This window comes from Muntiacus reevesi, chromosome 20 (genome assembly GCF_963930625.1).
Source record: "Muntiacus reevesi chromosome 20, mMunRee1.1, whole genome shotgun sequence".
Taxonomy (NCBI): domain Eukaryota; kingdom Metazoa; phylum Chordata; class Mammalia; order Artiodactyla; family Cervidae; genus Muntiacus; species Muntiacus reevesi.
In genome coordinates, this window is record NC_089268.1 from 30,133,465 (window position 1) to 30,148,784 (window position 15,320).

Below are 15,320 nucleotides of genomic sequence, written 5' to 3' on the forward strand. Positions count from 1 at the left end.
ACTGCATCTTGAATATTTATCAATTACACATTTACTTTGGAGACTATCTAGAGATATGGCAATAAAAATATAGGCAAAAAGAGTCTTCATAATTCACAAAGACAAGGTTCATGGTAAGATAGGAGACGGATCTAAATCCTTGACTTGTAAATTTAATACAGGCAAGAAGACGGAGGATATGGGCAACTCCCCAGCCTGTCTCCTGGTTCATTCTCCTACCTGATTGAGTGTTCAAATTCACAGCTAAGAAGGCTTCTCAGATTGACACTTGTGAAAAGTAAATAGAAAAATTTTTGAAAAATTAAGAATAGAAAAATATTTGATGTGATAGTTTATATTGGAATTATAGCATAAGCTCTTCACCTTCTGAAACCTCTTCTTTCTGAAATTCTGCCTGTCTTTTATGATCTACAGATCTTTAGATATACAGAGCATGAGAGAGAGTGTCCCTGGGGTTTGGGAGGATTATTGAAAGAATAAACAAGATATCTTTCTATGCCTGCAATATAAGAGAATTCTCCTTGGGGAATTTCTACCTTGAGTTCCATTTTTTCTTTGTTTTATTTTCCTTCCTTACTCTGTTTCTTTCTTAGTTTCATAACCACAGATAGTACAGTTCTCAAGGGCCTCAGGATTTCTTTAATTACCTTTCATTTCCTAGGACAGAGATTTGGATACACTTCCTCATGTTGAGGACTTCCATGGAAAAATGGAAGGAAATTGGGCAATGACAGTTAAGGAATGAGGGCCAGTCATATCCCATTGATCCATACAGAAAATTGATTATCATTAAAATATTATACTCATTCATTACTGTGATTCTATGGAAAACACAAAAGAGGAATAGCAAGAAATAGTATTGCTTTTGTGCCTTCTAAATCTGACTATTCACCGTTGGTAGTAACATTTAAATATTTTCTTTAATTTTGGGATCTCAAAAGCTCACATTTATCTCTAGGAGAATGAGGCTGGTCTCTCCAATGTGTATCTTCACTTATTGCTGTACCCTTTAGGTAACAATGTTCTTTCTGCTTCATCCAAGGAATACCTACATGCAATCTGACATGGATCCAAGCATTCTAATTATTGTTGTAAATGCCATGTACTTTCTCCATCTATCACAGTTCATTTTTGTTGCAATGCAATTCATTATATATTCATCACAATAATTGCTTGTTATAGTATGCCATGAATATAAATAAATAATTATTGTGTGCTCCTTGCTTTAATTATTGTTCTGATTCCACATTTGTATTTCTATCCTTCCTTGACAATCTCTACGTCTTTAAAGGGAGCCAAAATTGCTGGAAGACTCCCTCTCTACTCACAAAGCAATTTCTTTCTTCAGATGCATAAGCCAGCTTCATTTCTTCTACTCCCCAGTGGCATGAAAAGTTGACGGGGACTTCAGGTAGGTGTCAAAGACTGAGCTATATAAGAGGATGACCATGGAGAGGTGGGAGCTGCATGTGGCCAGGGCTTTTTTTTCCCCTGTGCTGATGGAACTCAAGCTACAGCAAGGAATATATGGGCATAAGAGCTTATGATGCAGAAGAGAGGGCTGATTCCTGAGTCCTGTCAGAACCATCATCAGGTCCTCATTGAGGTGGGCATCAGAGTAGGAAAGTCTTAAGAGAGGTTTAAAATCACACAAAAAAGTGAGGCATCTCTGGATTAGTACTGAATGATAGGTTAGCATCAAGGTTTGGATCAAAGAGTCAGAGTGGGCCACTCCCCATGACCCACCCACCAGCAGCCCACATCTGCAAGGAGTCATTAGGAATGGATAGTGCAGAGGACAGCAGATGGCAGCGTAGCAGTTGATAGCCATGATAGTCAATAGTGGGTTGTCCATATTAGCAAAAACTGCAAAGAAATATAATTGGGCCAGAAAGAGAGAGAGATTGATGTCTACCACATGGATCTCTGCTCAGTATTATGTGGTAGCCTGAATGGGAGGAGAGTTTGGGGGAGAATGAATACAGATATATGTGTGGCTGAGTCCCTTTGCTGTCTACCTGAAACCTACATAACTTTATTAATCGGCTATACTCCAATAAAAATAAAACTTAAAAAAAAAAAAGTGAAAGTTGCTCAGTTGTGTCCAACTCTTTGCGACCCCATGTACTATACAGTCCATGGAATTCTCCAGGCCAGCATACTGGAGTGGGTAGCCTTTCCCTTCTCCAGGACATCTTCCCAACCCAGAGATTGAACCCTGGTCTCCTGCATTGTAGGCAGATTGTTTACCAGGTGAACCACAAGTGAAGCCTGAGAATACTGGAGTGGGTAGCCTATCCCTTCTCCAGCAGATCTTCCCAACCCATGGATAGAACCCAGGTCTCCTGCATTGCAGGTTCATTCTTTACCAACTGAGTTATGAGCGAAGCCTAAAGAAAATAAGTAAATAAATAGAAATAAATAGAAAGAGGCATGGTAATATAAAATATAATTCTCTGTGCTACACAATGTATCCTTGTTGCTTATCCATTAAAAAAGAAAAGAGATAAGCAACAAGGATACATTGTGTAGCACATAGAATTATAGCCATTATCCTGTAATAACTTTTATGGAGCATGATTTGTAAAAACAATGAATGACTATGCTGTACACTTGATAGTAGGAAAATATCATAAATAAACTATAATTCATTTTAAAAATGATAAAAGTTATCAAACTTGCTAAGAAACTAGATCTCAATTGTTCCCACAGTTATTCATTAGAGAAAAACCTGGAGAAATTTTTTCTTGAGAAAATTTCTTATAGATAGGGTTGAGGAATAAAATCAACAATTAAGCAGAAGCTGAATATTGATTTGGAAATAAAATTAGAAAGATTACTTAAAATGTCACAATTTCTGCCTCATTACTGCCCTGTCTCCTTAAGTAAGAATAGTTGGAAGAGACTGACATACAGGCATAAACTGTTATATATGTCCTTTTATTTTTATTGTTTTGAGAATTTCTGTCTTGAAAATATATCACAGTTGATCAAATTATTTTCATACATCTCTAAATAAAGCCATCTCAGTTGAGACCTGTAACATCATTAAACAGAGTCAGTGCTTCCCTGCTGTACTCTTCCCAATTTCTGGATCACAAAATAATGCAGCTTAATTAAATATGTGTTTAACCTTCTGTGTTCGGGGTGACAGTGTATCATGCAGCTATAGGTAATCATGTGTTCCTCTACAGTTTACAGCCTCCATGTAGGTTGGATTATGTCAACAATTTTGTTCAACAGAAATTCTGAGACAGTTCAGAGTACAAGATATCTTCTCCCCAAATACATTCTTTTATAAACAAAACTGAAATTAAGAGGCCAAAGAAGGTAGAGTTGAAAGACAGAAGAAACATGTGAGTAAGGTCAGAACCAAATTCTTTGGATTTACAAAAGTGAATGTAAACAATTTGAATAGTCTGTCTATGAGCTCAAAATATTCTTTTACAGTCTTATTTGCCTGTATCTCTATTTAATGTATTAATTTATTGGCTGTGCTGCCTGGCTTGTGGTATCTTAGTTTCCCAACCAGGGATTGAACCCGGACCCTCGAGAGTGAAAGGGCAGACTCTTCACCACTGAACTGCCACAGCATTCTGTATCTCTAAATAGTTTTAAGTGCTGGCCCCCACCATGGTTTCAGGCCCAGTGGCATTTCTAGGAACTTAGAAAGTGAGGAACATAGTAATTATTGTCAATTAGCTCCAAAAATACTTCTGGAATTACTATTTAATAGTTTTCACTTGGTATAAGTTTGGTGACAGATAAGAAAAACAAGACAAAAACTTTTTATGAATTCTTCATATTTCATCGGAGGAGGCAAATGCCACCCACTCCAGAACTCTTGCCTGGAAAATCACATGGATGGAGGAGTCTGGTAGGTTGCAGTCCTTGGGCTTGCTAAGAGTTGGACACGACTGAGTGGCTTCACTTTCCCTTTTCACTTTCATGAATTGGAGAAGGAAATGGCAACCCACTCAAGTGTTCTTGCCTGGAGAATCCCAGGGACGGCGGAGCCTGGTGGGCTGCTGTCTGCGGTCGCACAGAGTCGGACGCGACTGAAGCGACTTAGCAGCAGCAGCATATTTCATTGGTATTACATCATAGTATATCATGTTACAGTCTGTGAAAATAAGTACAGAAATCAAAAGGTAAATAAAAAAGAAGAATTTTGAAACTCAATTTTCCATGACCAGAAACTGAGGGGAAAATAACATAATGAACTAGAAAGATATTCCTGAGATTTTTTTCAAGCTGACTCCACTTCGAACAATATTTTACAGTAATCTATGACAGGTTATTCAATTGAATTATTAAATATCTTTGGAGTCAGAGTTCACAAAACTCTTTAGATAAACCATTAGTTACACTATCTGTATTAATTAGAACTCAGACTACTGGTTATTTTAATTACTTGCCTCTCTGCTAGAGAAAAAGAAATCATGACATACTGTTTAAAAATGTCCTTTAACTCATGGAGCTTCTTGTGGAGTCCATGACCCTAAATTAAAATCCTTAAAGTGTAGCAGTTTAAGAAAACAGTTTAAAGTGTAATAATTTTTAAAAATTATTTTATTTTGTGGCAGTGCCATGCAACATGTGGGATCTTAGTTTCCTGACTAGGGACCGAACCTGTATCTTCTGCACTGGAAGCTTGGAGTCTTAACCACTGGGCCACCAGAGAAGTCCCTGAAACAGTACAATTTTATTATTCACATTATGATATGTTAACTTGCAGGGAACACATAGGTAAACATACTTAAGTACTATCCAACTATGCAATGTATGGGTAGTTGAGGCAAATTTCTGTATCTGATTTTATTCAAGAACACAAAAAATAGATAACAAATCATTTTTATCAACTAATATCTCCAAAACAAATTCAACAATAAAATTCAATGGACAGTGTCCCATTTATTCAAGTTTTCCTTATATTATGTAGGAATGCATTGTTTAACGTGACTTACTGGACTTTTCCATTTATTATTCTTTTATACAGTGCCTTGTGTTTCACAGATAGTAAACACTCTGACAAGCAGTATAATTCCATATCTCCAGTTTCTCATTGCCTGTTGATTTATGCCTGAGAAGAGTTCTCTAGACTTCTTCAAGTCATTGACTCCTTGAAATCATCCTCTTCAAGGCCCCCTTTACTTCCTTGTTCCTCAAAGTATAGATCAGTGGATTTAGCACAGGAGTGACCACATTGTACATAATAGCATTGATCTGATCCTGGTCCATGGAGCTACTTGAGGCTGGATGAATGTAAACAAAAACACCAGGGATGTAGAAAAGAACAACTACCAAGAAGTGTGAGGCACAAGTAGACAGTGCTTTACGAAGCATGCTGCAAGAACGGGCCTTGAAGAACAGATAGATAATAATATAGAAATAGGACAGGAATGTTAGAAAGCATGAACTCATGGCAATGGTCCCTGTGACAGTATTGAGCAGCCACTCATTGAGCTCAATGTTCCCACAGGCCAACTCCAGCAATGGCTTAACATCACAGAAGAAGTGATTAATATGGTTGGAACCACAGAAGTTTAAGCGAGAGGTCATCACTGAGTGCAGCAGGGCATGGAAAAAACCAAAGATCCAGACAGTGACAGCCATCTGGATACAGACCCGATGATTCATTATAAGAGTATAATGAAGTGGTTTGCAGATAGCCACAAAGCGGTCAAAGCCCATCACGGTCAGCAACATGGACTCTGTGCTGCCCATGAAGTGGAAGAAATGAAGCTGGCTTATGCATCCCAAGAAAGAAATTGCTTTGTGTGTAGAGAGGAAGTTCTCCAGCATCTTTGGCAGAGTCACTGTGGAGAAGCAGATATCTAGACATGACAGGTTTCCCAGGAAAAAATACATAGGAGAATGGAGTCTTGGATCAGAGAAGACAACCATGAGGATGGCTGCATTCCCAGCCACATTGACAATGTAAATTGCAAGGAAAACCACAAAGAGAACAGGCTGCAGTACTTGGATGTCTGTCACTGGCAGGAGGAGAAATTCAGTGACTGATGTTCGATTCAGCATCACTTGAAAGAAAAGACCAAGTAAGGTACGGAATGCTATCTCTGATGGGAACCGGATTCCTCCTGCTGAGAATTTTCTCACCCAGACAATAATATTTTGAGAGAGAGCATTGCTATTCAAATAGTCCCAGCATCGCAGGTTTACAATATTTGGGCCACTAGATTATTAAATATTAAAGTTACACGGTGTTTGTTACTCAAACACTTTTAAAAATTAGATTTATCAATATTTTTCTTTCTTCCAGGGATTCAGAGCATGTTGCCAGCCTAGCATCTTCTCTAATAACTTTTGTGTTTTATCATCTTAAGATCTAACAGAGAGTAGATTTTTAAATATTCCACTATGCTGCTTTTTCTTAACAAAGTAGGAACTCATTTGATTTACTTAAGAAAAATCAACAATGAGAGAACAGTAAGAACTCTAAGGAAATCAAAATAGAGATGCAAACCATGGAATGCTTTCTATAAAAAGGAAACATTTTAAGTTTGGGAAATCCTTGAAAGGAGAAGAAAAAGATTTGATGTGACTAGAATTAAAAAGTGAATTCAGTAGGGAACATTTCTAGCAATCCCATGGGATTCTCACCCTTATAGCTAGAAAAAATTTGGAGTAATTATCTAACCTTTATTTCACCTTTATTCAAGGCTGGATTCCAGGTATTCAGAGTAGCTTTCCTTGATAACCATGTATGTTTTGTGTATTAAACTTTATCACTCTTGCTTAAGAGACACATGATATGCCAAACATCATATTTGGTTCTCTACCCTCAAGACAAAATTGTTTCAAAAATCCTTGGGGAAGAGAACTGTTTCCTAGCATCTAAAGATAATAGTAATCAGACTTTATGTACCAAATGGCTTAGTTCACTGCATCCTGAATATTTAAAGATCACATATTTAGTCTAGACAACACTTAGAAAAAGGCAATAACAATGTAGGCAGTAATGAGCCTTCATAATCCACAAACACAATGGGGAGTCCATCATAAGATAGGAAACTAGCCCTAAATCCTGGGCATTCAACTTTAATACTAGCAAGAAGATAGACAATAAGTGCAACTCCCCAGCTTGTCTCCTGGTTCATTCTCATACCTGTTTGAGTGTTTAAATTCACCGTTAAGAAAGTTTACCAGGTTGACACTCCTGTAAAGTAAATAATAGAAAAACATTAAGAAAAATAAAGAGTAAAAATATAATTGAAGTGACAACTTATATTGGGACTAAGTATATAAGCTCTTCATCTTGCAAAACCTCTTCTTTCTGAAATTCTGCCTGTCTTTTATGTTCCGCAGGTTTTCAGACAAACCCTGAGAGAGAATGTCCCTGGGGTTTGGGAGGATCTTTCTATACCTGCAGTATGAGAGAATTCTCCTTGGGGAGCTCCTATCTTGAGTTGCATTTTTGTTTTTTTCCATCATTCCTATTTTCTTTCCTTACTGTACTTCTTTCTTAGTTTAAGAATCACAGACGGTATAGGTCTCAATGGCTTACATTTTCCTTTTTTCCCTACAAATTTTAAACTTTCTGTTTTTAATTGGAGTATAGCCAATTAACAATGGTGTGGTAGTTTCACATGAAGAGTGAAGGGACTCAGGTCATACATGTAAATGTATCCATTCTGCAATTCCAAATTCCCCTCGTATCCTGGCCAGCACTTAACACTGAGAGAGTTCCATGTGCTATACAGTAGGTTCTTGTTGGTTATACATTTTCAATAAAGCAGTGTGTACACGACCATGCCAAAGTCCCTAACTATCACTTCCCCTGGCACCTGTAAGTTCATTTTCTAAGTTTGTGAGTCTTTTTCTGTCCCACAAGTAAGTTCATTTGTATCATTTCCTTTGAGAGTCCACATATAAAGGATGTCACATGATATTTCTCCTTCTCTGACTTACTTCACATAGTATTGCACTCTCTAAAATTATCTTTCACTTCCTGGGACACAAGTATGGATACACTTTCTCATCTTGGGGACTGCTCTGGGAGAATTCGATATAAAATGGAAGGAAATTGGGCAATGACAGTTAAGGAATGAGCGCCAGTCACATCCTATTGATCTGTACAGAAAGATGATTACCGTTTAGGTATTCTACTCATTTATTACTGTGGTTCTATGGAATACAAAAAAGAGGAATGAGGAGAAGCATATTCCTTTTGTTCCTTTTGAGTCTGACACTTCACTGTTGGTGTTTTTTAAAAACTATATTTGTTTATTTTTGGCAGGACTGAGTCTTCACTGCTGTGCATGGCCTTTCTCCAGCTGTGGTGAGCTCAGGCTGCTCCCTAGTTGTGGTGCATGGGCTTCTCATTGTGGTGGCTTCTCGGGTTGCAGAGCATGGACTCTAGAGGGTGGGGGCTTCAGTAGCTTTGGTTTGCAGGCTCTAGAGTTTGGGATCAAGAGCTGTGGTGCATGGAATTAGCTACTCAGCAGCATGTAAGATCTTCCCGGACCAGTATGAAACCTGTGTCCCCTGCATTGGCAGGCAGATTCTTAACCACTGGACCACCAGGATTCTCCTCCTGTTGGTATTAACTCAAATATTTTCTTTTATTTTGGGATCCCAGACCTCACACTTCTCCCTAGGAGAATGAGGCTGATATCTCCAAAGTGTGTCTTCACTTCTTGCTTTCTTTAGTAGTAGCTTTCTATCTGCTTCATCCAAGGAATATCTATATGCAATCCAACATCTATCCAAGCTTTCTAATTACCATTACAAATGCAATGTACTTGGTCCACCTTTCAGTTGTGTTTCATTTTTGTTGCTCTGCTGAAGTTCATACTATATTCATCACATTCATAAGTTCTTAATTATTAATTTCATCAGCAGCTTCCCAGGCTCACTGTCCCTACCCTCTGTTACTAATGCCCATGCCGTCAGCATCCATGCCATTGGCATCTGAAACAAATTTTGCAAACAGAAGTGTACACAGAGAGCTGATTCATGTTGCTCTACAGCAGAATCTAACACAGCATGGTAAAGCAATTATACTCCAATTAAAAAAACTGCATCAGGAGAGCCACCATGTTCACTGCTTCACAGTCTCCTTGGTGGTTACTGCTCTTTCTCCTTATTATCCACTTTTCTGCATCTCCTCTTCTCTGTCTTCTAGTTCTGTGCTTTATAAACAGATAACTCTCAAGTTACACTTTTAATTTCAACTTATTTTCCTAACTCTGGCTTATATATTTGACTTCCATTTAGACAGTTCTACAGTAGCTGTCTTATTCAGTAAGATATTTTCTTTCAGCTGGCTTGATTTACATACTGCATTGGAAATAGACCCACAAATCAAATAGACTTGCAACCTTATGCAGTCCACCAAGTGCAGAACTTGAACTCTCTGTAGTTCACTTTGAAAGCTGATCCCATTACTCCATTTACCAAATGACATCTTCAGCACTTGCCTCTAGCTACCCCAATGTCTACAAACAATGACCTTAGAATTATCCATTCTATCCAATGATATTGGTGAGTAGATGGGAAAGAACTAAGAAACCAGGGCCTTGGAATACACTGACGAGACCAGGTAAATATAATGTAGTTTAGAAGCTGAGCATTATCAGTCTTTATCTCTCTTGTGACCAGAAGGATTTTGAGGAAGAATCATTTTGGCCTTAGAGATCAGTTTCCAGAGTTACTCATTAGAGAAAAACCTGGAGGAATTTTTTCTTGAGAAAATTTCTTATAGATAGGGCTGAGGAATAAAATCAATAAACAGCAGTCTAACACTGATTTGGACATAAAATCAGAACGATTACTTAAAACTCACGATGTCTGTCTAGTCACCGCCCTGTCTTCTTTTATAAGAATAGCTTGAAGAGATTGCCATACAGTCATAGCACTTTATATGTGTCTTTTATTTTTATTGTTCTGAGGACATGTGTCATACAAATACATTGAAGTTTAACAAATTATTTCATTCATCTGTTGATAAAGTCATCTCAGGTGAGACCTGAAACATTAAATAGAGTCAGTGCTTTTCTGTTGTACTTTCCCCAATTTCTGAATCCCTGAATAATACAGTTTAATTAAATAGGTGTTTAACCATTTGTGTTTAGGGTGACAACGTGTCATAAAGCAATAGGTAACCATGTGCTCCTCTACAGTTTGCAGCCTCTATGAAGCTTGGATTATGTCAAAAATTCTGTTGAATAGAAATTTTGTCTGAGATAGTGCAGAATGTAAGATGTCTTCTGCCACACACATTCTTTTATAAACAAAATTGGAATCAAGAGACCAAACAAGGTAGAGTTGGAAGATGGAAGAACCATGTGAGTAAGGTTAGAACCAAATTTCTTGGATTTACAAAAGTGAATGTAAAAAATTTGAGCAGTCCGTCCATGACCTCAAAATATCATTTTATAGTCTTATCTGTCTATATCTCTATTTTATTTATTTATTATTCTTATTTTTTAACTTACTGACTGTGTTACCTGTTTTGTGGGATCTTAGATCCCCAACCAGGAATTGAACCCGTGTCTTTGGCAGGAAAAATCTGGAGTCCTAAACACTGGACACCATGGAATTCTATATCTCTAAATAGTTGTAAGTACTGGCACTCACCATGGTTTCAGATTCAGTGGCATATCTAGGAACTTAGAAAGTGAGGAATATAGTAATTCTTGTCTATTAGCCTTCAAACATACTTCAGCAATTACTGTTTAATACCTTTCACTCAGCATACTTGGTGACAGGTAAGGAAAGCAAGACAAATTTTTGATGAATTCTTTATATTTCACTGGAATTACATCATATTATATCACATTACAATCTGTGAAAATAAGTATAGAAATCAAAAAACAAAACAAATGATAAGGAAAGTTTTGAAACTTAATATTCTTGACCAAAAATCGAGGGGAAAAGAGCATGCTAAGAGCTAGGAATGTATTCCTGAGATTTTTTTCAAACTGACTATACTTTTAACAACATTTTACAGTAATCTTTGACAGGTTGTCAGTTGACCTATAAAATATCTTTGCAGTCAGAGGTCACAAAACTCTTTAGATAAACCATTGGTTACTTTACCTCTGTTAACTAGAACTAACAGCAATATTTGTTTTAATTACTTGCTTCCCTGCTTAGAGAAAAAGAAATCATTACATCCTGATTAAAAATATCCTTTCACTCATGTGTGAGTTAACATTTACTTTTCCATTTGAGCCCATGATCCTAAATTCAAATCCTTAAAGTATAACAGCATAATAACTTTATTGCTCACATTATGTTATATATATATATATATATATATATATATATAAAATAATGTTATATATATAATATATAACATTATAATATGTTGCCAGAAGCACACAGATAAACTGACTTAAGTACTTTCTAGTTAAACAATGTATGAGTAACTGAGGCAAATTTCTGTACCTGATTTTATTTAAGAGCACAAACATGATGGATCAGTTGTATCAACAAATATCTCCCAAACAAATTCAACTTAAGATTCCATGAATAGTGTACGTTTGTTCAAATTTCCATTATATTACCTAGGAATGTACTGTTTAACACAAATTACTGGGCTTTCTTACTTATTTTTTCTTTATACTATTCTCTCCATTTTATAGGGTTCTCAGGTGGGACTAGTGGTAAAGAACCTGCCTGCCAATGCAGGAGACATAAAAGACATGGATTCGGTCCCTGGAGGAGGAAGTGGCAACCGACTCCAGTATTCTTGCCTGGAGAATCCCATGGACAAAGGAGCCTGATAAGCTACAGTCCAAGGGTCCCAGAGAGTCAGACACAAACGAGGCAACTTAGCACAGAAGTACTCTGTTTTACAAAGAGTAAACAATTTCAGAGGCAGTATAAACTCACTATCTCCAGTCTCTCATTACCTGTTCATTTATGCCTCAGAAGAGTTCTTCAGATATCTTCAAGTCAGAGCCTTCTTCACATCATCCCCCTCAAGGCCCCCTTTACTTCCTTGTTCCTCAAAGTATAGATCAGTGGATTTAGTATGGGAGTGACCACACTGTACATAATGGCAATGATCTGATCCTGGTCCATGGAGCTACTTGTGGCAGGATGAATGTAAACAAAAACTCCAGGGATGTAGAAAAGAACAACTACTAAGAGGTGGGAGACACAAGTAGACAGTGCTTTATGAAGCATGCTGTAAGAATGGGTCTTGAAGAACAGATAGATAATAATATAGAAATAGGACAGGAATGTTAGAAAGCATGAACCCATGGCAATGGCGCCTGTGACAGTATTGAGCAGCCACTCATTGAGCTCAATGTTCCCACAGGCCAACTCCAGCAATGGTTTAACATCACAGAAGAAGTGACGGATATGGTTGGAACCACAGAAGTTTAAGCGAGAGGTCATCACTGAGTGCAGCAGGGCATGGAAAAACCCAATGATCCAGACAGTGACAGCCAACTGGATACAGACCTGATGATTCATTATAAGAGTATAATGAAGTGGTTTGCAGATAGCCATAAAGCGGTCAAAGCCCATCACGGTCAGCAACATGGCCTCTGTGCTGCCCAGGAAGTGGAAGAAATGAAGCTGGCTAATGCATCCCAAGAAAGAAATTGCTTTGTGTGTAGAGAGGAAGTTCTCCAGCATCTTTGGCAGAGTCACCGTGGAGTAGCAGATATCTAGACATGACAGGTTTCCCAGGAAAAAATACATAGGAGAATGGAGTCTTGGCTCAGAGGTGACAACCATCAGGATGGCTCCATTTCCAGCCAAGCTGACAATGTAAATGGCAAGGAAAACCACAAAGAGAACAGGCTGCAGTACCTGGATGTCTGTCACTCCCAGGAGGAGAAATTCAGTGACTGAGGTTTGATTCAACATCACTTGAAAGAAAAGACAAAATAACATATGAAATGCAATCTCTGATGGGAACAGAGTCCTGCAGCTGAGGATTTTCCTATCTAGATAATAATGTTTTGAGGGAGAGCAGTGGTGTTTTAAATAGTCTCAGCATCACTGTTTATAATAGCCAGGACATGGAAGCAACCTAGATGCCCATCAGCAGATGAATGGATAAGGAAGCTGTGGTACATATACACCATGGAATATTACTCAGCCGTTAAAAAGAATTCATTTGAATCAGTTCTAATGAGATGGATGAAACTGGAGCCCATTATACAGAGTGAAGTAAGTCAGAAAGATAAAGAACATTACAGTATACTAACACATATATACGGAATTTAGATAGATGGTGGCGATAACCATATATGCAAAACAGAAAAAGAGACACAGAAATACAGAACAGACTTTTGAACTCTGGGGGAGAACGTGAGGGTGGGATGTTTTGAAAGAACAGCATGTATATTATCTATGGTGAAACGGACCACCAGCCCAGGTGGGATACATGAGTCAGGTGCTCGGGCCTGGTGCACTGGGAGGACCCTGAGGAGTCGGGTGGGGAGGGAGGTGGGAGGGGGGATCGGGATGGGGAATACATGTAACTATATGGCTGATTCATGTCAATGTATGACAAAACCCACTGAAATGTTGTAAAGTGATTGGCCTCCAACTAATAAAATAATATTAAAAAAATAAATAAATAAATAAATAGTCTCAGCACCACAGATTTGATGTGATACAATATTTGGACTACTAGATTATTAAATATTAACGTTACATGCCATTTATGGACTGTTATTAAAACACTTTTGCTTTTTATTTGATATATCTTTTAAAATATATGTATATATATACATATCTATATATCTATATATATAGATATACATCTTTTCAAAAGAACGTCTTATTTTTTCCCCCAGGATTCAGAGCAAATTGTCAGCCCACCATCTTTTCTGATAAAGACTTGTTTTTTATCATCCTACAATCTAACAGAGGGTAAATTTTTAAGCCCTCCATCATACTACTGTCTCTTGATTTAGTACAAAGTCACTTGAAAGGTTTTTAGCCTAAGAAAAATTGACAGTGAGGGAATAATAAGAGATGTAAAGAACTCTGAATGAAGATGCAAACATTAGAGTTCTTGCTGTTAAAAGGAATCATTCAATATTTGGGAAACCCATGAAAGGAGAAGGCAAAGATATGCTGTGATTAAAATAAAAAAGTGAATTTAATAGGGAACATTTCTAGAAATCCCATGTGATAATCACCTTAAATGTAGTGAGAATTTTGAAAAATCATTTAATGTTAATACACGTTTGTTGAAGGCTGGCTTTATGGAATTAAGAGTAACTTTCCTCAATAGCCATATATATATTGTATATGGTTAAACCTTTTCATTCTTGCTTATGATACACACATGCCAAGCATTGTTTTTGGTTCTCTATTCACAAAACAAAATTGTATCAAAAATTCACTTAGGGTAAAAAACTTTTTCCTAACATTTAAAGAAAATAGTAATCAGACTTTCTGTACTAAATATTTATTTCACTGCATCCTGAATATTTATCAACTATATATTTATTATATATATAGTTATATATATATAACTAGGAATTTTGAAAAATACATAGAAATATGGCAATAAAAATATAGCTAGTAAAAAGTTCTCAAAATCCACAAATACAATATCCATCATAAGATAGGAATTCAACTCTAAATCCTTGGCATGTAAATTTAATACAGGTAAGAAGACGGAGAATATGGGTAACTCTCCAGCCTGTCTCCTGGTTTATTCTCCTACCTGATTGACTGTTCAAATTCACAGCTTAGAAGGCTTCTCAGGTTGACATTCCTGAAAAGTAAATAGCAGAAAAATTTTGAAAAAATAGAGCAGAAGAGTATTTGACGTGATAGCTTATACTGGAATTAAAATATAAGATGTTCATCTTCTGAAACGTCTTTTTTTCTAAAATTTTGCCTGTCTTTTATGATCCACAGATCTTTAGATATACAAACCCTGTGAGAGAGTGTCCCTGGGGTTTGGGAGGATTATTGAAAGAATAAACAAGTTACCTTTATATACCTGTAATATAAGAAAATTCTCCTTGGAGAATTCCTATCTTGAGTTCCATTTTTTTCATTAGTCCTATTTTCTTTCCTTATTATGTTCCCTTCTCAGTTTCAGAACCACAGACAGTACAGTTTCAAGTGCCTCAGGAATTCTTAAATTACCTTTCATTTCCTGGGACAGAGGGATATACTTTCTCATCTTGGGGACTTCCCTGGAAAACCTTTGTATAAAATGCTAGGAAATTGGGCAATGGCAGTTAAGGAATGAGGGCCAGTCATATCCCATTGATCCATACAGAAAATTGATTATCATTAAATTATTATACTCATTGATTACTGTGATTCTATGGAAAACACAAAAGAGGAAGAGGGAGAAGTAG

At 37.1% G+C, this 15,320-nt stretch overlaps 2 protein-coding genes and 1 pseudogene across 2 annotated transcripts; all 3 read right to left on the reverse strand.

Moving 5' to 3' along the window:
* Positions 1-1,372: 1,372 nt before the first annotated feature.
* Positions 1,373-4,980, reverse strand: LOC136151203 (olfactory receptor 1G1-like; annotated as a pseudogene).
* A 132-nt stretch (positions 4,981-5,112) lies between these two features.
* Positions 5,113-6,039, reverse strand: LOC136151204 (olfactory receptor 12D1-like). The gene has a single exon (XM_065912153.1). It carries the CDS (start codon positions 6,037-6,039, stop codon positions 5,113-5,115), a length of 927 nt encoding a protein of 308 aa, XP_065768225.1.
* Positions 6,040-11,937: 5,898 nt separating this feature from the next.
* On the reverse strand, positions 11,938-12,852 carry LOC136151824 (olfactory receptor 12D1-like). The gene has a single exon (XM_065913248.1). The coding sequence runs from the start codon at positions 12,850-12,852 to the stop codon at positions 11,938-11,940; it is 915 nt and encodes a 304-aa protein (XP_065769320.1).
* Between the last annotated feature and the right edge of the window lie 2,468 nt (positions 12,853-15,320).

Coding starts and splice junctions, on each gene's coding strand:
- LOC136151204 (XM_065912153.1), bottom strand. CDS start 6,039: ATGCTGAATCGAACATCAGTCACTGAATTTCTCCTCCTGCCAGTGACA.
- LOC136151824 (XM_065913248.1), bottom strand. CDS start 12,852: ATGTTGAATCAAACCTCAGTCACTGAATTTCTCCTCCTGGGAGTGACA.